Source organism: Macaca nemestrina, chromosome 7, assembly GCF_043159975.1.
Source record: "Macaca nemestrina isolate mMacNem1 chromosome 7, mMacNem.hap1, whole genome shotgun sequence".
Lineage (NCBI taxonomy): Eukaryota > Metazoa > Chordata > Mammalia > Primates > Cercopithecidae > Macaca > Macaca nemestrina.
The window spans coordinates 140026907-140048416 of NC_092131.1; the positions used below are offsets into that span (position 1 = coordinate 140026907).

General features: G+C 42.6%; 1 protein-coding gene and 1 pseudogene across 1 annotated transcript; one reads left to right on the forward strand and one right to left on the reverse strand.

The window, feature by feature from the left end:
• Positions 1 to 3740: 3740 nt before the first annotated feature.
• On the forward strand, positions 3741 to 5447 carry LOC105493038 (nucleophosmin-like; annotated as a pseudogene).
• An 11469-nt stretch (positions 5448 to 16916) lies between these two features.
• Positions 16917 to 20890, reverse strand: LOC105489192 (C2 calcium dependent domain containing 4A). Its single transcript, XM_011753873.2, has 2 exons — positions 20752 to 20890; positions 16917 to 20258 (listed from the first exon to the last, which is right to left on the reverse strand). Exon 2 carries the CDS (start codon positions 20227 to 20229, stop codon positions 19114 to 19116), a length of 1116 nt encoding a protein of 371 aa, XP_011752175.2. The 5' UTR covers positions 20230 to 20258; positions 20752 to 20890; the 3' UTR covers positions 16917 to 19113.
• Positions 20891 to 21510: the final 620 nt, after the last annotated feature.

Below are 21510 nucleotides of genomic sequence, written 5' to 3' on the forward strand. Positions count from 1 at the left end.
GATCTAAAAATTTGGTACATTTTCTGGAGAACTTTCCACTCCTGACTCAGCATTTGGGAACCTGATTTTTCCCAGCAACCACTCTGACAGAAGGTGGCTTGGGGAGCAACAGGGAAGGGAGGAGGCTGGAGAAGAAATGCGGGCTCTGAGAAAACAGTTATTACTTTCAAAATATCACTGGCAGTATGAGGCACGTCACGTCCAGCTGACATTTCTATTTTATTGAAGAGATGCAAACAAATGATTGGGTAAGGGCTTTGGCCTTTATTGAATCAGTGTTAATTGCCCTCGGGGCTTTACTTAGTGAAATCACAAAGATCACCAGGCTTAGGCTACTAGAGTCATCTTTGAGATGAACAGCTTCATCGTTTGTCAGCTGGTGACATCCATTTGTTGGTAATCTCCCCTTTACAGGAGGCTGTGCTTGAGCTTGGAGGTCCCATTGCAAATGTTTAAAAGAGGGAAAGAGCCAGGTGTTGCAGGTGGGCAGAACTGGATTCAGAACCTCTGTCTGCTACCCGTAGCAGTGTGACATCCCAGTCCCTTCTCTGGAAAATGGAGTTAAATCATACATACTTGCTGGGTTGTGGTAAGAGTCTGACATATTATATAGAAAGCATCTAATTGTGCCTTGCAAATAGTGGGTGCTCAAAAATAACTTGTATGATGCCAAAAAGTAACAGACAAAACAGCTGGGTTGAATGTTACCAGATTTGCATACAACAATTCCTAACAATGTTACCAGATTTGCATATAACAATTCCTAACAAAGCAGATTTGGGCCAGGCTACCTCCAATTAAAGATTCAGGTACATACTTAAGAAATAGAGTTTACTCTTTGAGATATACAGAACATGTGAATGGATATTCAACTTGCTTCATTACTGGAACTCTTCCTGTTCATGTTTGTATTTTTACTGGCACCTTCTGAATACAGGGACTTTTAACATAAAATAAAAGCTTAAAATAGGGATAAAATTTATTAAAAATTTTTCTCATCCTGTGGCCATAGCAGACATTACTAATCAAATACAGTTCTTCTTTGTTGATGTTGATTTTGGATGTTTCTTTTCCATCCTCAACACATTGTTCCAGACAGACTTTACTAATTGATCACATTTGGTATTTGAGATAAATCCTATTCAACATCCTGGCCTAAATTTGGATGATTCCAGAAATAGAAGCCTATGGGAGGAGATAATTTAGGTAGGTGGGCCCTCTGTGCCCCTCAGATCATATCACGGGCAGCTACCTATGAGATTTGGCTAAAGTGAACAGAAACATACATCCACCTTGCAACTCTTTGCAATTTTGCTGTTTATAATATTGTTTTATGTGGAGTTATTGTCACAGATTTGAATCAACACTACCTATTTCCTTTGAGAACCCACTGTATATAAAATCCTAAGTTATGAATATCACAGTGCAGACAGCACAGAGGTCATCTTGTGGAGGGATTTGGGTCTTGGGGTCCCAAGAGGATGCTCATCTCTGTCATCCAGAGAAGAGAGCTGAACATATGCATAAGGAAATGACTGCACATTTGAGGCCTTCACTGGACTTACTGCCTGCAGCCAAAACATGAGGCCAGAACGGCTGGTGTGAAAGTGGGCTTGGGATAGAAACTGATGATGATTTATAAGCTAAAATATTTCTCATTATTCAAAATGTAAATGTTTTGGTTGGAAACAAAAATTAGGCCCAGCAGATCATGCCATCCCTCTTATAGCTCCTTGAACATTAGTGTTCTGGATCCCCTTGGAGCTGGAGTCCAGAACCTGAAGGGAGACTTGCAGGTCATCAGACCCATGGATTTGCAAACTGCGCTCCTGGAAGTCTCAGGGATTCCAGGAGGTCCCCAGAAGCAGCTATGGGAATGAGGAAGAGGCTGAGGGGTGGGCCTTGAAACTATATCCAGACCCTTGATACATTTCTCACTGCCTGTTACTGCTACTACCCTGGTGTGAGCAACCTCATTTCTGGCCTGAATCAGACACTAGCCTCCTAACTGGCCTCTTTGCTTCCGTTCTCATAACTATCTAGTCTATTCTCAATACAGCAACAAAAGTGAGCCTGTTAAAACAGAAGTCACATCAGGTCTCTCCCCTGCTCACAACTATGCAGTGTTCTCCATGTCACTGAGCATAAAAGCCAAATTCCTGACAAGACTCTGCAAGGTCTTGCATCATCCAGCCCCCGGTTCCCCTCTACTCATCTCCCATGACTGACCTCCTGGTTCACTGCACTCCCGCCATCCTGACTTCCTTGCTGTTCCTCCAGCGCACAGAGATGTTCACGTGGAAAGCCTTTGCTCCAGCTAATCCTCTGCCTGGGAAACTCGTCTCCCAGACATGTGCTTGGTAGTTCCCTCACCCACTTTTCAGGTCTTTGCTCAAACCTCACTTTCTCCCTGGGGCCTTCCCTGACTCCCTTCTCTATAGCATTTACCTCCACACCAACTGGACACTGTGGACTTCCCTTCCCCTAGCTTACTTTCTTTATTCTGTTACATGTATCGCCTTCTAACTATCATAGAATTTGTTTGCTTACCATGTTTATTTATCATCTGCCCCCCCCACCATGTTTCCCAGGCAGTAAGAATACTAAAAAAATTTCCAAAAAAATTTTATTGTTTTGGTGTATCTGTGAATGAATAAATAGGTTTCTGGGTCTGCCACCTCATCATCAATCAGAGCAACTTCATCTTTAAGATTAGAGTGTGGTGCAGTGACAGACATGTGTAATCCCAGCTACTCAGGAGACCTGAGACAGGAAGGTCACTTGAGCTCAGAAAGTTCGAGGCTGCAGTGAGCTGTGATCAGGCCTGTGAATAGACAATGCACTGCAGCCTGGACAATATTGCCAGACACCACCTTTAAAAAAATAAAATTACTTTTGATGTAGGGCTTCTGTGTAAGATACCACTTAAAGAAAAGATTCAGCAACAGATTGAAAATCACTAGAAACCACCACTCTGGTCCAATCCTCCCTTTCCACAGATGGGGAGAACCTGGGCCCAGAGGATTCGCACATTTGGTTAAAGCAGAACTGAAAACTAACCTATCTCTCCTGATTTATATGCTCAGCCTTCTTCAGTGTGTTTCACACTCACCCTCCCTACTTAAATGTCTTTCTCTTTTCCTGCCATAAAGGTTTACATCTGCTTTTAAAGAAGCAGTATTTTACAATTAGCCTAAACAAGACCGTCACTGCTAAGAACTAATAACGGGACTTTACCCTGAAAAGTCCCTCTCCCTTTTTAAGCTCTGATTACCACAAGTGACAGGCTTGTAAGAATGTGATAAGCTGGGTTTTCTAGTTCCAGCTCAACCACCCCAGGTGTGATTAGGCTTATTGATGCTGTTATTTACTAGTAATTAGCTTTTATGTGTTTTTTTTTTCCTTCTGGCAACACCCAGTTCCTAGAAGTTTCGCAAGCATTTCTCACATATGCAAAGGTGAATGAAGGGGTAAACATCACCATCTGTTCTGTATTTTCCTCCCCAGCAGGTATTTTTTTCCCCTTTTCTTTTCCCCTTTATGGTATATTATGGGGAAAACAGTTGGCCAATCATCCAGCCAGAGTCACAGACACACTTTATGGACTTCGTCCTGTTTCCAGATTTAAATAAGAGAGAAAAAGAAACCGGTGTGATTCCAACCTGTGCAGCTGTTCTCTGGAGCAGTAATCCTTGATCTCCACTCCCCTTCTCTCCCATCTAAGTGTGTGCCGCCACCCTATGGAAGATTTGATGGACATGTACTTAAGCCTCCTAAGGCCCAGAACTATCCTTTTAGTTGGGAACTAAAGGGTGACAAAGGTTGTCACTTTAAGGTGGATAATGATACAAATGAGCACCAGTTATCTTTAAGAACCACCAGTTTAGGGGCCGGTGCAAAGGATGAATTGCACATTGTTGAAGCAGAGATCATGAATAATGAAGGCAGTCCAATTAAGGTAACACTGGCAACTTTGAAAACATCTGTATAGCCAACAGTTTCCCTTGGGGGCTTTAAAATAACACCACCCATGGTCTTACCGTTGAAATATGTTTCAGGGCCAGTGCATATGAGTGGACAACACTTAGTAGCTGTGGAGGAAGCTGCAGAGTCAGAAAACAAAGAGGAGGAGGATGGGAAACTCTTAAGTATATCTGGAAATCGATCTGCCCTGCAGGTGGTAGCAAGTTTCCACAGAAAAAAGTAAAACGTGCTGCTGACAAAGATGATGATGAAGAAGGTGATAATGATGATGATTTTGCTGAAGAGGAAACTGAAGAAAAATCTTCAGTGAAGAAATCTACAGGAGGTATTTCAACCCAAAATGCAAAACAACAAAACCAGAATGGAAAAGACTCAAAACCATCAACATGAGATTAAAAGGTCAAGAATCCTTCAAAGCACAAGAAAAAACTTTTAAAACACCAAAAGGACTTAGTTCTGTAGAAGACATTAAAGCAAAACTGCAAGCAAGAATAGATGAAGGTGGTTTTCTTTTTTGTTTTTTGAGACGGAGTCTCGCTCTGTCGCCCGGGCTGGAGTGCAGTGGCCGGATCTCAGCTCACTGCAAGCTCCGCCTCCCGGGTTCACGCCAATTCTCCTGCCTCAGCCTCCCGAGTAGCTGGGACTACAGGCGCCCGCCACCTCGCCCTGCTAGTATTTTGTATTTTTTAGTAGAGACGGGGTTTCACCGTGTTAGCCAGGATGGTCTCCATCTCCTGACCTCGTGATCCACCCGTCTCGGCCTCCCAAAGTGCTGGGATTACAGGCTTGAGCCACCGTGCCTGGCCGATGAAGGTGGTTTTCTTCCCAAAGTGGAGGCCAGGTTCATCAGTTATGTGAAGAATTGCTTCCGGGTGACTGACCAGGAGGCTATTTGAGATCTCTGGCAGTGGAGGAAGCCTCTTTAAGAATAGTTTAAACAGGTTGTTCACATGTTTTCATCTTATTTCATTTGTGTGACAGTTGATATCTGGCTGTCCTTTTTATAATGCAGGGTGAGAACTTTCCCTACCATGTTTGAGAAATGTCTGGATTCCATCGCCAAGAATGTGTTGTCTGAAACACCTGTTTAGTATTTAAAGGTAGAACTCTGCCCTTTGCTTGGTTTTAAGTATGTGTGAAATGTTACTACGGGACATAGTAGTAGTGATGGTCAGACATGGAAATGGTGAGAAGACAAAAACAAACATGTGGAATACACCCAGTATTTGAAGAAAAAAGGAAGAAAAGCTCTCACAAAGATGTAGCTAATGTTTATTTCAGTGAGATTGGTGTTTAGGGATGAACAGTTTGACACAGAAGGACCGGTGACAGGGAAGAGCACAAAACCTTTTCTGGTACCAGTGGTCAGGGCATTCATAGTGATGGTTCCCTCTGCCCAGATGCTCTGGCCCCAGGCCTGGCAGGGTGGCCCTGAGCTGCCTAGCATGAGCTCCATGTGCTGAGACAGGCCTTGCCTGACCCCTAGTCTCCATCATCTCACTCTCTTGTATTGTCATGTGACTGCATATGAATTTCCCTTGTTTATCTTGCTTTATTTTTAGACTATTCATCTTTTTACTTTTTTGAGATGGAGTTCCACTCTTGTCACCCAGGCTAGAGTGCAATGGCATGATCTTGGCTCACTGCAACCTCTGCCTCCTGGATTCAAGCGATTCTACTGCCTCAGCCCCCTGAGTAGCTAGGATTACAGGCACGCACCACCACGCCTAGCAGATTTTTGTATTTTCAGTAGAGACAGGGTTTCACCATGTTGGCCACGCTGGTCTCAAACTCCTGACTTCAGGTGATCTGCCCGCCTTGACCTCCCATAGTGCTGGGATTACAGGCATGAGCCACCGCGCCTGGCCTAGACTGTCTATCTTTAACCCCACCTAGGATGTGGACTCCATGAAACCCAGGACCTCATTTGTCTTGTTCCTTCCTGTAGAGCAGTGCCTGAAAGAAGGCTTGTCATGAGTTGGGTACACATTTTCATTTCACCAATAGTTTATAAGCTTTTTGCTCACCTAGAACTATTAATCTGTGGGTTACCTCACTGTCCCTTTTGTGCTGTCACAGTCCTTCCAACCCTATGCAAGCAATTCATTCTATTAACTTTGTTTGAAATACCCAAAGTGGTTTCTGTTTTCATGACTTGACCTTGTCAAAGGGTGATGAGACCAGCACTCAATATCTGGGGTGAGTGGGAAGTAAATGTATTGCTTACTATTGAAAGGGAGAGCTATGTTAGTCAGGCACATTCTCTCTGAGCAGAACCTTCTGCTAATATTATATAAGGCTCTGGGGAAGCATGGATTTCAGGGATTGGAGGACATTTAGAGACGTAAATGTGTTGGCAACATCTGCAGAAGCACTCTCTGAGACTGTTGTTGATTGGCACTCAGAGGCATGTTTATTGAAATGAGTCCATCCTGCCTAGCTGACTTGTAGAAGTGAGGGTTGACACTGATTGGTTGGCTTGCAAAAGCACTCACTGAGACAAGTTGTTGATCAATAGAACAGGTTTAAAATCAGTTTTGGTGACTTCTTGTTACCATGGTTATATAAAAATCAGTCTTTCTGAATTAGTGAACACTTACTTTGTTTTTATGTTCAACACTGACTGATAGACCTACCTTAGTCCAGGTTTGGACTCTAGGTCTTTTACAAACTTTGCACCTTATTAACTTTGTGACATTTCTTGAATAAGTCACTTAACTTTACTAAACTCCTCATTTATCAGATAGGGCCAATGATGCCTACCTCTCAGATTATTCTGAGATTAAATGTTATAATGATTGTGAACACTGTAAATTATAAAACATTCTGAAAGCATAAAACACATTTGAAATTCTCTTAAAATTTGGCAATATGCCAAAATGATGTGTAAACTCTAAAGTGCTATATAATTATAAATATTTATATTATCTTTTCAGTATTTAGTATTGTTTTAGTACTCATATTATTATCATGCCCTGGTCTTAAGTCTCAGCTGAAGTGTTTTTTTCCTCCAAGAAAATATCCTTAACTACTCAGGTCTTTATTGATCTTTTTTTCTGGTTTTGATATTTATCATATTTACTGAAAAAATTAGCCCTTATACTTATTTTATCTTGATTATTCATTGTAATTTGTGGTTATTGGTTTTATCTCCCCAACCCAGATTTTAGCTTACTTTAGGCAAGAATTTTGTCTTCATTAACGTCAACAAATATCAGAGCTGCTGAGTTCATGAGACCAAGGTCAGTAAGTAATAGCACATGTACTCCCGCTCCATTGTGAACCTATAGAGACGTAGCTATGTTATTGAAGAGTGTTGTCCCCCTAAGCCCACACATTGCCTTAGGATTATTTCCATCACAGCACTCCAGTCAGCCACTATAAGTTCAGTGGTATTATATCTGAGATAAAACCTACCGGCTATGGTGGATCTATGTTAATCTTCTCATTTTCCAAAAGAGGAAATTAAGACCCAAAGAGGAAGTGATTTACTCATGGAGCACAAAGTCAGAATGATAACTCATGTCTCCTATTCCTTGTCGTCACTCTTTCTTCAACATCATGAAACATGCTGCTTGTCAATCTCCCCAAGGTGCCTGACGCAGTGGCTGAGGTCATACTGAGTGCTCAATAAACACCTGTGGCTAACTTTCTTACGGCTGAATTTACTCTGGTATTTGGAAAGCAGAGCGTTTCCACAATACTGTTGACATTGTAATTTAATATTGTTGGGTCTGCCTCAGTGGCAGCTTAATTCATGATTGTGAATTATCTGACCTTTTACTTCAAATTTGTAGTATTCAAACACTTTTTCTTCTATGACGATGTCCACAAAGGATATCCCAAATCTGCTAGCATGCATATCCACTCCTCCACCTCACTGCTTGCCAAAGTCTACAAGTTATACAAATGGAATTGTAATTGCACAAAACCTTCTTGGTTAAATATGGTAATGGAAAATACATTAATCACATTCATAATGAAAATTCAGTGTAAAAAGTGTAAGTCTAAAAATATATTTGCATGAAATTAGTTTATTCTCCTCTCAGTAATTTAAGACTGAGTTTGATGCATTTGAGCGAAATTTTCCTCTCAGTTCTCTCTCCTGGGCACTTAACTGGGCACCTAACAAACCAATTTTTAAAGGCAGTATGTTTTTTAAACCCCAATGCCAATAGAATTTTTGCTGTTTGGAGGTGGTTGTTGTAAACTAAATCTCGATGTCTTGAGAAAGGGAGTCTTTGCTCAGTAAAAGTCCAGACCACCAAATTCCTTCAGATAGAGTCAGTAATATGCATTAATCCATAGCAATAATAGCTGTTGCTTACCATTGTAACCAAGCCAGCCTCACTTTCTTTCATTTCCTACGTTATCTCTTGGAAAATAGTGGGTATTGTGCCTTCTACAAACAGGTTCAGGCCTGTGAAATTTAGAATTGTACCCCCTACTCCCACAAGTCCTTTCTTACCACATTTCATTTCGTAAAATAAAATGTGACCAACTAGGAAAGCCAATTTATGAATACTCTAATAATAATGTTCATAGGGGCCATAGAAATGTTTATAGGTTTTGAGGCTGAAATTTCATCTCCTAGAATTTATTCCAAGAAAAATTCAGGCCGGGCACGGTGGCTCAAACCTGTAATCCTAGCACTTTGGGAGGCTGAGGTGGGTGGATCACCTGAGCTCAGGAGTTCAAGACCAACCTGGGCAACATGGTGAAACCCTGCCTCTACCAAAAATACAAAAAATTAGCCAGTCGTGGTGGTGCATGCCTGTAATCCTGGCTACTCAGGAGGCTGAGGCAGGAGAATCACTTGAACCCAGGAGGCAGAGGTTACAATGAGCTGAGATTGTGCCATTGCACTTCAACCTGGGTGACAGAGTGAGACTCCATCTCAAAAAAAAAAAAAAAAAAAAGAAAAGAAAAGGAAAGAAAAAACTCAAAAAAGGGGAAAAAAATAAAATTGGGAAAGTGACAAAACGTTCAACAATAGGAAAATAATTAATCATTATATGTCTACCTCAAGGGCTGTGACACCAAAGGCTAATAGCAACATAAACAGCTCTTACATTACAGTCATAAATAAAAAATAGAAAAAATAGTATATAGATGTGTATTATTGTTCGGACCATATAAATACAGATATGAGTGAAGACTGGAAGGTAGTGAACAAAGATAAAAATGATTTACATCAGAGTGGCAGGAGAATGGTGGTGTTTTGGTGGTGATCATTTTTAAAGTGTTCTTTAGTAATGCAAAAAATTAGTAGTATACCAGTAGAGTTAGTATTATGGTATATGAAAGCAGACAGAACACTAGTTTGGGAGTTAGAAAATGCTACCAACTGGTAATGTAAACCTGGAAAGTTATTTTGCTCTCCGATCTCATGTTTTTCATCTATAAAATGAGCAAGTTAGGCCGAGTACAGTGGCTCACGCCTGTAATCCCAGCACTTTGGGAGGCCAAGGCAGGCAGATCACGAGGTCAGGAGACCGAGACCATCACGGCTAACATGGTGAAACCCCATCTCTACTAAAATACAAAAAAAAGTGGCCAGGCATGGTGGTACATGCCTGTAGTCCCAGCTACTCGGAAAGCTGAGGCAGGGGAATTGCTTGAACCCGAGAGGTGGAGATTGCATAGAGCCAAGATCACACCACTGCACTCCAGCCTGGATGACAGAGCAAGACTCCGTCTCGAAAAAAAAAAAAGAAAAAAAAAGGAGCAAGTTATTTCTAAGTTCTGTAGTTTTAAATTATATCATCTTTCATGGATTTACTTACTTCTTTAAGTTGTTGTTTGAAAGTGTTTGAAGATTTTTAAGGACGGTAAATATTTGTTAAATTTCAGGGTCTTGGTTCCAGTAAAGAAATTCTCAGGTTTCAGTTTTAAGCTTAGCGAAATGGGTTACCCAAAAGAAAAAGCAATGCATCTGTCTTGTCTCAAAACCAGTCTTTTTTTTAGCTTAAGAATTTGTAAGAATTTGATTTACCCACTTTTCAGAAAAGCTCATACTTTTAACCTGCTACTGATTACATAATTAACTAGGCAGAAAAATGTCTTTGGAAGATGGAGAAATAGTATTATTCAAGGGCAATCTGATAGTATGCGTGAATAAATGGAAGTTTGACTGCCGTCTTCTAACTGTTGCAAGACACAGTGATAAGTATATTTTCATTTTATGTGCTAACAAGTCAACAAATAAAGATCCCCTGTAGTGGCAGTATGTTCATCAACAAAACCTTCCCTAGAAGTGCTACTCGGAAGCTGTTGGAGGCCTGAGAATCAGTGTTTCCAGAACACATTTTACTTAGCTTGGCTCCAAAACTTAGTTCCTTTTCTAAGGCTGCCCTTCTCCCTTTCCTCTGCAGATGCAAGTCCAACCCACCTTTTGGGTATCCAAGGCCTAGCAGAGGCTTTGTGGTCACATCCACATGGGTCTAAATCATTGCCTTCCCCTCACCAGCTGTGTGGCCATGCTCTTCTCTGAGCATCATGATCTACCTATCTATCAAGCCCTTCCTCACATAGCTGTGGCACAGAGAACTAATACTTAATGTCCTGGTATAGTGCCGGGAATTTGGTGAGTATTAAATAAATGTTGAGGCCGGGCATGGTGGCTCATGCCTGTAATTCCAGCACTTTGGGAGGCTGAGGCGGGCAGACTGCCTGAGGTCAGGAGTTTGAGACCAGCCTGGCCAACATGGTGAAACCCCGTGTCTACTAAAAATACAAAAATTCGCCGGGCGTGGTGGTGGGCGCCTGTAATCCCAGCTACTCGGGAGGCTGAGGCAGGAGAATCGCTTGAACCTGGGATGCCGAGGTTGCAGTGAACCAAGATGGCGCCACTGCACTCTAGCCTGGGTGACAGAGTGAGACTCTGACTCAAAAATAAATAAATAAATAAAAATAAATGTTGAGATGTTTCTCATTTTCTGATTCCCTCTTTTAAGACTCCTTGTCTATAGTACTGTTTGTAACACTTAACTTCGGCACCACATATGTTTCTCAAATGACTCATATGAGTATAACTAGTCTACTAACCCTCTTTGCTATAGGATCCGACTCTAAGATAAGCATCCATTGAACATGCTAGAAGCTTGAAGAGAAATCCAGTAACATCATCTATTATGAAGCAAAAGATAGAGCTAATATTTATTGAGTGGTTCTAAATATTAGCCACTGTGCTGAGGACTTCTAATGTATTATCTCCTTAAATCCTTACAAAAATTTCATGTGGTAGGTAATATTTATTACTCCTCTCTACTAATGAAGAGATGGCATTTAGAAAGGCTAATTCATGTGACCAAGAGACACAGTTAATAAATGACAGCTGAGATCTGTAACCCACATTCCTCTGATTTTGAATTTAAACTTTCCTTAAGAAATGAATTTGTTATCGACAATGACACTTGTAGAGTTGCTACAGAGTGCCCAGGGCCCACAATCCAACTCCAGATTTGTAGATGGAGTGGTGCCTTTGACTAATGACTGTTAGAATCTGGCTCTGCAGCTGTATTCTAGCTCTGATGTCACTACATGGCTCATATTTCTGCTCCACCAGCTGCAGGATAACAAAGAAAGGAAAGGAGGGATTGTCAGCTCCTTGACAAAAGTGAACTCTATTAACCTACCTAGAAGAAAAGCAAGAGAGTGTCTAAGCCCCATCTCTAGTTAGACTTTTCTCAGATGATATAATTGTTATCTCCTTTAATTGACTGTCACAAAATTTGATCCTGCTCTATGATAGATGTCTTTTTCTCTTTTATCTGTATTGGTTCTGTTTTTTTTAGACGGAGTCTCACTCTGTCACCCAGGCTGGAGTGCAGTGGTGTGATCTTGGCTCACTGCTACGTCTGCCTCCTGGGTTCAAGTGATTTTCCTGCCTCAGCTTCCTGAGTAGCTGGGATTACAGATGCACACCACCATGCCTGGCTAATTTTTGTATTTCTAGTAGAGACAGGGTTTCACCATGTTGGCCAGGCTGGTCTCAATCTCCTGACCTCGTGATCCACCCGCCTTGGCCTCCCAAAGTGCTGGGATTACAGGAGTCAGCCACCGTGCCCGGCCTATCTATATTGGTTTTAAATGGCTAAATTAATGACTTTTGGAAAAAAACACAGTAACTCTTACTGAACACTAAAGCTGCTGAATCATCGCTGAATATTTAAAAATCTTGATGTTCCAGGTTTCTTTAATGGACCTGCATATTTTCTGAATATTTTATACCAAGATAATGATGATTATATTACATGAAAATTCAAAAGTACAGTCTCTATTGAATGCATATCGCTTGCACACCACTGTGAAGTCAAAAAATTGTTAAGTAGAACAGTTTTAAGTTGGGGACCATCTGTATGTTTCCTTCAAAAGTTCCTTATATGTGCAAGTGTTGGTGAGGGTGTTGAGCAACCAGAACTCTTACACCTTGTTGGTAAGAAAGTAAAATGATACAACCACTTTGGAAAAGAGTGTGTCAGTTTCTTAGAAAGTTAAATATATGGCTACCATATAATGATCCAGCTGTTCCACTCTAGGTATTTACCCAAGAGAAATGAAATCATACATCCATGCAAAGTCTTGTACATGAATTTTTGTAGCAGTTTTATTCATAAAAGCTTGAAATTGGACACAATCTAAATATCTATTAGCAGGAGAATGGATAGTGATTCTGGAAGCCTAACTTCCCGAATGGGGTCAGCCTCCCTTCTTTAAGCTTTTCTTATAATGAGCTCTACCAGGTAAAGAGCTGGAAAGTTGTCATTCCCATTCTTACAATAAGAAAAAAAAAATGAACAAACTAAAAATTCATAACTGTTCTTAGACCTATCAGAAATTTGATGTAGCAAGGCAAACCACCACCCTGAAATCTGGAGGAACAGGCTGGCATGGAGAGTCGAGCCGAGATCAGCTTACCTGGAGCAGAAGCTACTGAAGCCATAAACTGATGGGAATACTAAATGGTTATTTTGACAAATTCCTGGAGGCTGAGTATGGACTAATGTGAGTATGAGATACTCCTGGGATCCACAGGCTTGGAGTTGGGGGGAGGCTATTGTAGGTGGCACACTTTCATGGGTTATTCCCAGAAGCCCCACCAGGTTCTCATGGTGAAGAGCTAAGAGAAAACTTAGCAGTAATCATTTTGAAATACTCTCAAAGCATTTTTCCATAACAAAAATCTACTCTTCTTGAGAAAAGGACTTTACCAGAGTCTTATGAGCTTAGGAGAGGGGCAATTCCTCAACTTAAGCCCTGCTATCCTTCCCGTCTCACCTGGAGAAAAAAGGTTAAGAAACATTTGTGAAGGTCTCAACCCAGGGACAATGGTCCACTGCTAGACTGAGATTTAATCATAGCGTTATAGACTGCTTTTCCTTCCCGACATTTACACCATATCAACAGCGGTACAGGACATCAGTGGCTAACAGCTGAGAGTTTCAAGGCAGATACTTTATGTTAGAAGGTGCTCTTAGGGATACTCAAGACAACAGAGGAGATAAAAACATGGACATTAAAGGAAACTGGCCACAGATACTTACAGCTATAGCAAAGAGCAACCACAGCATAACTTCTCTAGATAAACATAAAGCCTCACATTTACCTCATTTCCTAGTATCTGATTATTCATGTCCAGCTTTCAATAAGGCACACTAGGAGACAAGAAGAAAACAATCTGAAGAGACAAAGCAAGAGAACCAGACTCAGATATGACACAGGTTTTAGAACTGTCCGACCAGGAATTTAAAATAACTATAATTAATATGTTAAGGGCTAGAATGGGAAAAGCAGACAACATGCAAGAACACGTGGGTAATGTCAACAGAGAGAGGAAAACCTTAAAAATGAATCAACAGGAAATGCTGAAAATTTAAAATGGCTTCATTAATAGGTTGGGCATGGCCAAAGAAAGAACCAATGAACTTGAAGACATGTCCATAGAAATTTCCCAAACTACAATGCAAAGAGAAAAAAAAAAGAGCAGAATATCCAAGACTGTGTGATGATTTCAAAAGATGTAACATACGAGTGATTGGAAGGAAAAGAAAGAGAGAACGAAGCAAATGAAATATTTGAAGTAAAAATGGATGAAAGTTTTTCAAAATGAATGACAGACACCAAAGAACAGATAAATTAAATAAATTACAATGTGTTAAGGGAAGGGAGGGAGGAATTGGGAATACCCTATTTTTTTTTTTTTTTTTTGAGACGGAGTCTTGCTCTGTCGCCCAGGCTGTAGTGCAGTGGCGCGATCTCGGCTCACTGCAAGCTCCGCCTCCCGGGTTCACACCATTCTCCTGCCTCAGCCTCCCGAGTAGCTGGGACTACAGGCGCCCACAACCGCGCCCGGCTAATTTTTTGTATCTTTAGTAGAGACGGGGTTTCACTGTGGTCTCGATCTCCTGACCTTGTGATCCGCCCGCCTCGGCCTCCCAAAGTGCTGGGATTACAGGCGTGAGCCACCGCGCCCGGCTAAGGGAATACCCTATTATAATATAGCTACCTGCCCATGAAGCAGTACAGTGTGGGGGTATCCAATCTTTTGACTTCTATGGGCCACATTAGAAGAAGAATTGTCTTGGGTCCCACATAAAATATACTAATAATAGCTGATGAACTAAAGAAAATAAGCAAAAAAAAAAAAATCTTACAATGTTTTAAGAAAGTTTACAAATTTGTGTTGGGCCGTATTCAAAGCCATCCTGGGCTGCATGCCGTCCATGGACTGCAGATTGGACAAACTTGGTATAGTGTTAGTTGAAAGGGATTTAGATTACTTGCAAATGCATAGTGCAAACACTAGGGCAACCACTAAAGAAGTTTTAAAAAGAACTATGATTGATATGCTAAGAAGGAAGGTAAAGTAAAAACCTATGAAATGTTCAGTTAAAACCAGAGAAATCAGAAAAAGAGAAGGGAAAAAAGAAGCAAATAATGAGTGCAAGGAAAACAGTTACAAACAAATAAAGGGATAAAAGAATTGGGGTTTAGTCATTCAACAGTCCTATCCATTCAGCAATATAAAGAATGAACTATTGATATAGGCAACAACATGGATATATCTCAATAATGCTGAGTGAAAGGAGCCAGATTCCCCCCAAAAGAATACATACTTAATTTTTCCATGTGTATAAAATTCTACACAATTTGAACTAATCTACAGTAATAGAAAACAGAATCAGTAGGGCCACGGAGAATTCTTAGCTAAGAATTTTATTAGGGGCCTATGATGGCTATGACATTAATTTGATGGGATTTTGCTACGTGCATGTACAGAATAGTAAAACTTGGGTTTGAAAACACCATGGGCTGTCGTGCATCTGCTTTATCTGTGAACTCAAAAGCCTGGAGGCAGAACAGTTTCTTATATGCCATGGTTAAACTAAGTCTGTGAATTGTTGAGGTGTGTATAAAAGAAAATTAGATTCAAAGAAATTATCATCTGGGAATATCTGAGCCATACTGAAGCTAGTATTTGAGGTGTAGAATACATTATCTTTGTAAAACCAGTGGACAATGCAGTGTTAAAATTTTTACTCAACTGATGCTATTTAAACTGGCATATTCTGTTTATTGTGTGGGTCTTTTCTTTGAATATGTTCAAAGAAAAGATATTTAAACCACAAAGGCAAGATCACGCCATATCATATATGAAGAAGATGTGAGTACTAAAGCTTGATGAGAAGAAACATGAGAACTTTTAAAAGCAGTTTTCTATAACCAACATGCCGTTGCCACACACTCCCAACTTCATTATTACTGGAAAAAGTTTTCCTCTCTTTATTTAAATCTAAAATATGTTTGGCACCTTGTGCTCTCAGATAGGTGTATTAAGTTACTTTGCAATGTGAATCTTCAGTACAATCTAATACTAGCAAAGATCTTCAAGAAAATAGGGACCTGGCATTAGATTGACCTTTAGTTGAAATGGTCTAATGATAGAGGTAGAGCCAATTGACCAAACACTTGAGGGACCCACTAGAGGGCAGTAAAGTGTAAATGAAATTTAAATTTGCCCCAGAAAGGCTGTTACCACAAACATTTGTATTGCAAATAAGATTTCTTGAATGCAGAAACATTAGATTAGATTAGTGATGTACAGTGTTTCTCTTTTCCTGGAATTAGTAGTTGAAGAGTCATTAAGAGCAAAATGAAAATCAAATTGGTTCTAGTCTCAGCTCTTTTTACTGATTGTGTGATTTGGGGCAATCTAAAATTTGCTTCTCTGGTCCACTTCTATGATATAGATTTGCACAAAATGATTATTTTAAAATTTTTATTTATTTATTTATTTTTTGAGACACTTTCGCTTTGTTGTCCTGGCTGGGGTGCAGTTGTGCGATCTTGGCTCACTGCAACCTCCACCTCCCAGGTTCAAGTGATTCTCCTGCCTCAGCCTCCTTAGTAGCTGAGATTACAGGTGCGCACCACCACGCTGGCTAATTTTTTTGTACTTTTTTAGTAGAGATGGGATTTCACTATGTTGGTCAGGTTGGTCTCAGACTCCTGACCTTGTGATCCGTCCGCCTCGGCCTCCCAAAGTGCTGGGATTACAGGCATGAGCCACCGCGCCCGGCACAAAAATATTAAAGTTCTTTTCAACTCTAAAATTTTATGCTTTTATAATTTATGATTCTATCTCAGCCCCTTTAAAACCTTTTTGATGAGACTCAGATTATTTGATCAACCATAATTTGCCATTAATGGAGATTCTGTCTGGAAATCACCACCACTATTTCATAAAAAATTTAGATCCCTCAAATGCATTGATTTACTTTCATGAAAAAAATCTACTTAATAAAATGACACATATATAATCTAGTGACAATAGTTATTGCAACATCTTCTGGAATAAAAACTTGTGCTATTTAAACTATCAATGCAATTTTTTATTTTAAAAACAGAAAAATTAAAACACACAATGATATTATACGTAGCCAAGTTGTTTTCATTCTCCATTTATTTTCCTTTTAGAGTGCTACATTTGTGAAATTGTTAGTAGTTACCCTACCAAAATTCCAAAATAATGAAGAAGGTTATACATAAAAAATGAATGTTGGCTTGAGGGCCAAGGAAATATTGACTGATTAGATAGAAGAGCACATGATAGATCTGAACTACTGTATGTCATCATTCATTTGGTTAACCACTGCAAGCTTCTGGATGTGGCTGATTTTGATAGAGTTATAGAATTCACAGTATTCTTCACATTTGTTTAACGGTCATCATTATAAATACACATCACAATAACCCCAATTTGTGACTGAAACAGAAACTCTTTTCTTTTTTTTCTTCAAATTTTGTATAATATTTATCTTTTCTAAATAGCATTTTTAATGAACATGAATGGATAAAACTGTGAACAATTTTAACAAAAGCAGAAACTGGCTGGGCATGGTGGCTCACACCTATAATCTCAGCACTTTGAGAAGCCAAGGTGGGATGATAGCTTGAGTCAGGAAGTAGAGGCTGCAGTGAGCTGTGATTGCACCACTGCACTCCAGCCTGGGTGACAGAGTGAGCCCTTGGTTCTAAAAGATAAAATGAAATAAAATAAAGCAGAAACCATTTCTGAATCCAGATAGACAATGGAGTCATATTTAACTCCATCCTGTATATTTCAATGTTTTCAATTTTTAAACCCTCATTTAGGATGAATTTTCCTATTTGCATAAAGAAAAAGAAAAAAAAATGCCCTGCTGGCAGTGAATTCAAGGGATGAGGAAAAATCATCCTCTAAAACAGGATTGTTAAATCTGGAATTATTATCAGAAGCCAGATGTAAAACCATGCAATCTGTATACTCTCCACTGTCTATTCCAGCAGATTAGCTCACCTGGTTACAACAAGGCTGGCGCCCATTTCTGTGATTCTGAGGCCAGTTAGCTTCCTCCTCAGAGCCTTAGACACATCAGCTCATCTCAATGCCTGAAGTTATTAGCATGAGATAATAAATTACTCATTTCAAACAATTTGCTTTTTCACCAAAAGCAGGATGAGGAATGCAAGTAGACACGAACTTCAGAGTCAACAGTTTCAGAGAGAAGCTGCACAATTCTCGCTACTTTAATAGCGAGCCCTTTAGACACTGTGGTATTACCTACGTAGGAGTAATGAGTGAAATACTGATTGTCTAGGTTCAAATTCTGACTCTGCTCTTTGTGCCTCAATATCCTCATCTGTAAAATGGGCATAGCAGTGCCTCCTTTTGGGGATTGACATTAACAAATTAACACTTGTAAAACTATTTATTATTATTATTATTTGCAGACAGGGTCTCACTCCGGTTGCCCAGGTAGGAGTGCAGTGTCACTATTTCGGCTCACTGCAGCCTTGACCTCCCAGGCTCAGGTGATCCTTGCGCCTCAGTCCCAGAGTAGATGGAACTACAGATGCATGCCACCTCGTCCGGCTAAATTTTCTATTTTTTATGGAGACGCAGTCTTGCCATGTTTCCCAGCCTGGTCTCAAACTCCTGGGCTCAAGCAATCTGCCTGCCTCGGCCTCCCAAAGTGCCAGGATTACAGGCGTGAGCAGCCACGCTTAGCCTATTATAACTATTATTTAAGCGTAGAACATTAAAATGGTTTCATTTTCTCCAGTGGTTTTCCAGTAAGATACAGCTAGGAGTATCAGACTGGAGTTTCAACTAATACTTCACTGTTGCTCTTGGACAAGTCACTTCACCTCTATTGCCTTCATTTTCTTATCTGGGGTCTTAAACAAAATGCTTCAAAAGTAAATGCTCCAAGATGGTCTCGATGCATGTTGTGGAATGCGCCAATTTTAAAATGAGGTGATTGGGGCAAATAGATCGCCAAGACACTTTCTAGTTCTAACACTTCATGTGATTCATTATTTCCCAGGAGTGTGTGGTACATATGGTATGCAAATAGCTGTCTATATTGGGAAACACTGTAGAACCATTCCATTTGCTGAAAAGAATTCTGGAGACATCTATGGAAAATATCATATCTTTTACTGGGATAGTTAATCTATAATCATCTCTGCCAGTGTTGGACTGAAACAGGCCTGATGAGAAGAACAAATACACGTTTATTTTGTACCACGCGGCTGTCAGTGTCCGGAGTCCCCTGGCAGAGCGCCCCGGGGACGGCTGGGCCCTCAGAGCAGCAGGAGGGCGCCCAGGGACAGCTCACCCTGGCCCAGCAGGCGGCCCCGCTCCCGGCCGCGGCCCTCGTCCCAGGCCTTGACGCGAACAGCCAGGCGGCGCACCTCGTCCTCCGAGAGGCCGTCGAAGCAGAAGTCCTGGTCAAAGGAGGCCTTGCGGCTGCGCCCCACCACAATGCTGTATTGCTGACGCGCGGTGCCCGGCGGCCGCAGGACGAGGCTGAGGAGGCAGCGAACGGCGCGGGGCCCGGGGGCGCCTCCCGCCAGGCCCTCGGCGCGGAGCAGCCGGAGACGGAGGCGCCCGGTTCCCGGACAGTACTCAGCGGCCAGGCGCAGGGCGTCGCCGGCGCGTCCCAGAGCCACGGTGCCCTCGGCCCCTAGGCGCTCGGGAAACGGGACCCGGCACAACGGCGGGCTCGCGGAGGGGGCCCGGGCCGGGAACTGGGAGCCCGCGCGGCGCTCCTCGTCCTCCTTCCCGCTGGAGACGGAGCGGACGCGGGCCAGGCGGCGACTCCTCCCGGCCCGCAGCGCGCGGCTCAGCAGCCCGTCGGGGACACGCAAGAGGCGGCAGCCGCGGGGCCGCGGGGCGACCGCGTCTTGGGGCGGACGGGGACCGCCGGGGGCCGCGGGGGTGGCCGGGCCCTGAGCTCGCGGGTAGCGCAGGGTCCCCAGGAGGGCGTCCGGGCCGCCGCCGCCGCCGATGCCGTAGGTGTGGGCCCGGGGTCGGGGCGCGGGCCCGTCCCCAAGCAGGAGCGACTCCTTGCGGCGAGTGTGCGGGCTCTCGAGCAGCACGCAGAAGCCGTAGGCGGTGCGTACACGGGGCAGATGCGGCAGCGACAACGCGGCCTGCGAGCGCGGGTCCCAGTCCGTGCGGCCGGCGCCCTCGTCAGTCTCTGCTTCTTCGACCCAGGAATTCCGGAATGCAGCCAAGGCCAGGCGGGGCACGAGCCGCGGTGGGATGCAGAACTCGGGGATGCGGTCCGGAGTGAGCACGTTTGCGCACGCGGCGGTGGTACGAGACTTGGCTCTGCGCGCCCGACCCGGGAGAAGCCAGTCTCCACTCCGCCGAAGGCACTCCGGACCGAAGCGGAGTCGCTCCAGGCACCACATCTGGCCACACTCTGCTGGAGCTTGTCTGCCTGCAACGCACAAAGGCACAACGATCGTCAGAGCGAGCCCCTCGGGGTGCAGTAATTCCTGTCCCTTTTCTTCTATTAATACTTTCGGGGTGTTTCTTCCTGCCTTTCCCGAAACAGGTCAAACTGCTCTGCATGCTGCTGTTGCAAACTATTTTTCAGTGAGCGAAAAACAATTGTTTTTCTCTTGTCCTATCTCAACTCCGTTGTAATACACACTTTGGAGCTTGTTTTAATCTCTATCCGCCCTCGCTGGCCTAAGGCAGAGATTCACAAAATACTGGATTGTAACTTCAGTCGCTCTGCTCTCTGTGCCAACGATTGCCTTGCAATCGTTTCCTGACTCTGAACTATAGCTGTCTAGTCCTCAGCTAGAATTAATATAATTGTTATTCCTTCCGGGAAACTGTGGCTTGTTCTCCCCTTGCAGAGGCAAAGAGCCTCAGACGAATTCCCCCGGGGAATTAAGAAAGCCGATGGGTCCCTCCTGAAATACCTGAAGTCCTGCGTCAGATGGGTCTCTGCACCTTCCTGCCTGGGACACCGACCAGGAGAGGCGCTTAGCCGTTGGGAAATTCAAAGCGCGCGCGGCAGGGTTCAGCACCAGTGTTCAAGGACAGCCGGCCTGAGCTTTTATACTTGTTGCCGGGAGCGCGTGCCAGTGGGCCGAGCAGAGGGGCGCTGCCTGGTAACCTGACGCCAGGTCCTCCCCTTTCCCTCTGCCACGTGGCTGGATTTGCTGAGCAAGGCCTGGAGACCCAGTTCTTTCTCTCTCCGGCTTCAGGTGGAGGTGTTTTCCTCGGAAACCCGGAACAAGTTTCTGTTTCCTCACATGCAAAATGGTATTAAGTCTCTACTATACCGCACAGTCATTGTGAGGATCGACGGGCGTAATGAATGTGAACACGTAGAAGTACTCTACATTCACCATTAAAATGAAGACAAGACCGGTTTGTCTTATTCTTGCCTAATACCCTTCCCCAAATCCAGCTTCCCAGTTGTCCAGCTTTCTAAGTTCTTTACTTGCTTTCCGGTTGTCAATTCTGATTTTAGATGTTCTTTTCTGATTATAAACCACTCTGGGTTAGGGGGAACATTTCATGTCTTGATCGGGGTGGAGTTACAGAGGTGTATCCATATGTAAAAAAAATCAACTAGTGTACACTTAAGATTAGAGCACTTTATTGTGTGTACGTTATATATCAATTTAAAAAAATCACAACCTACTTCTTAAGCCATGTGTGCTGATTTTTTA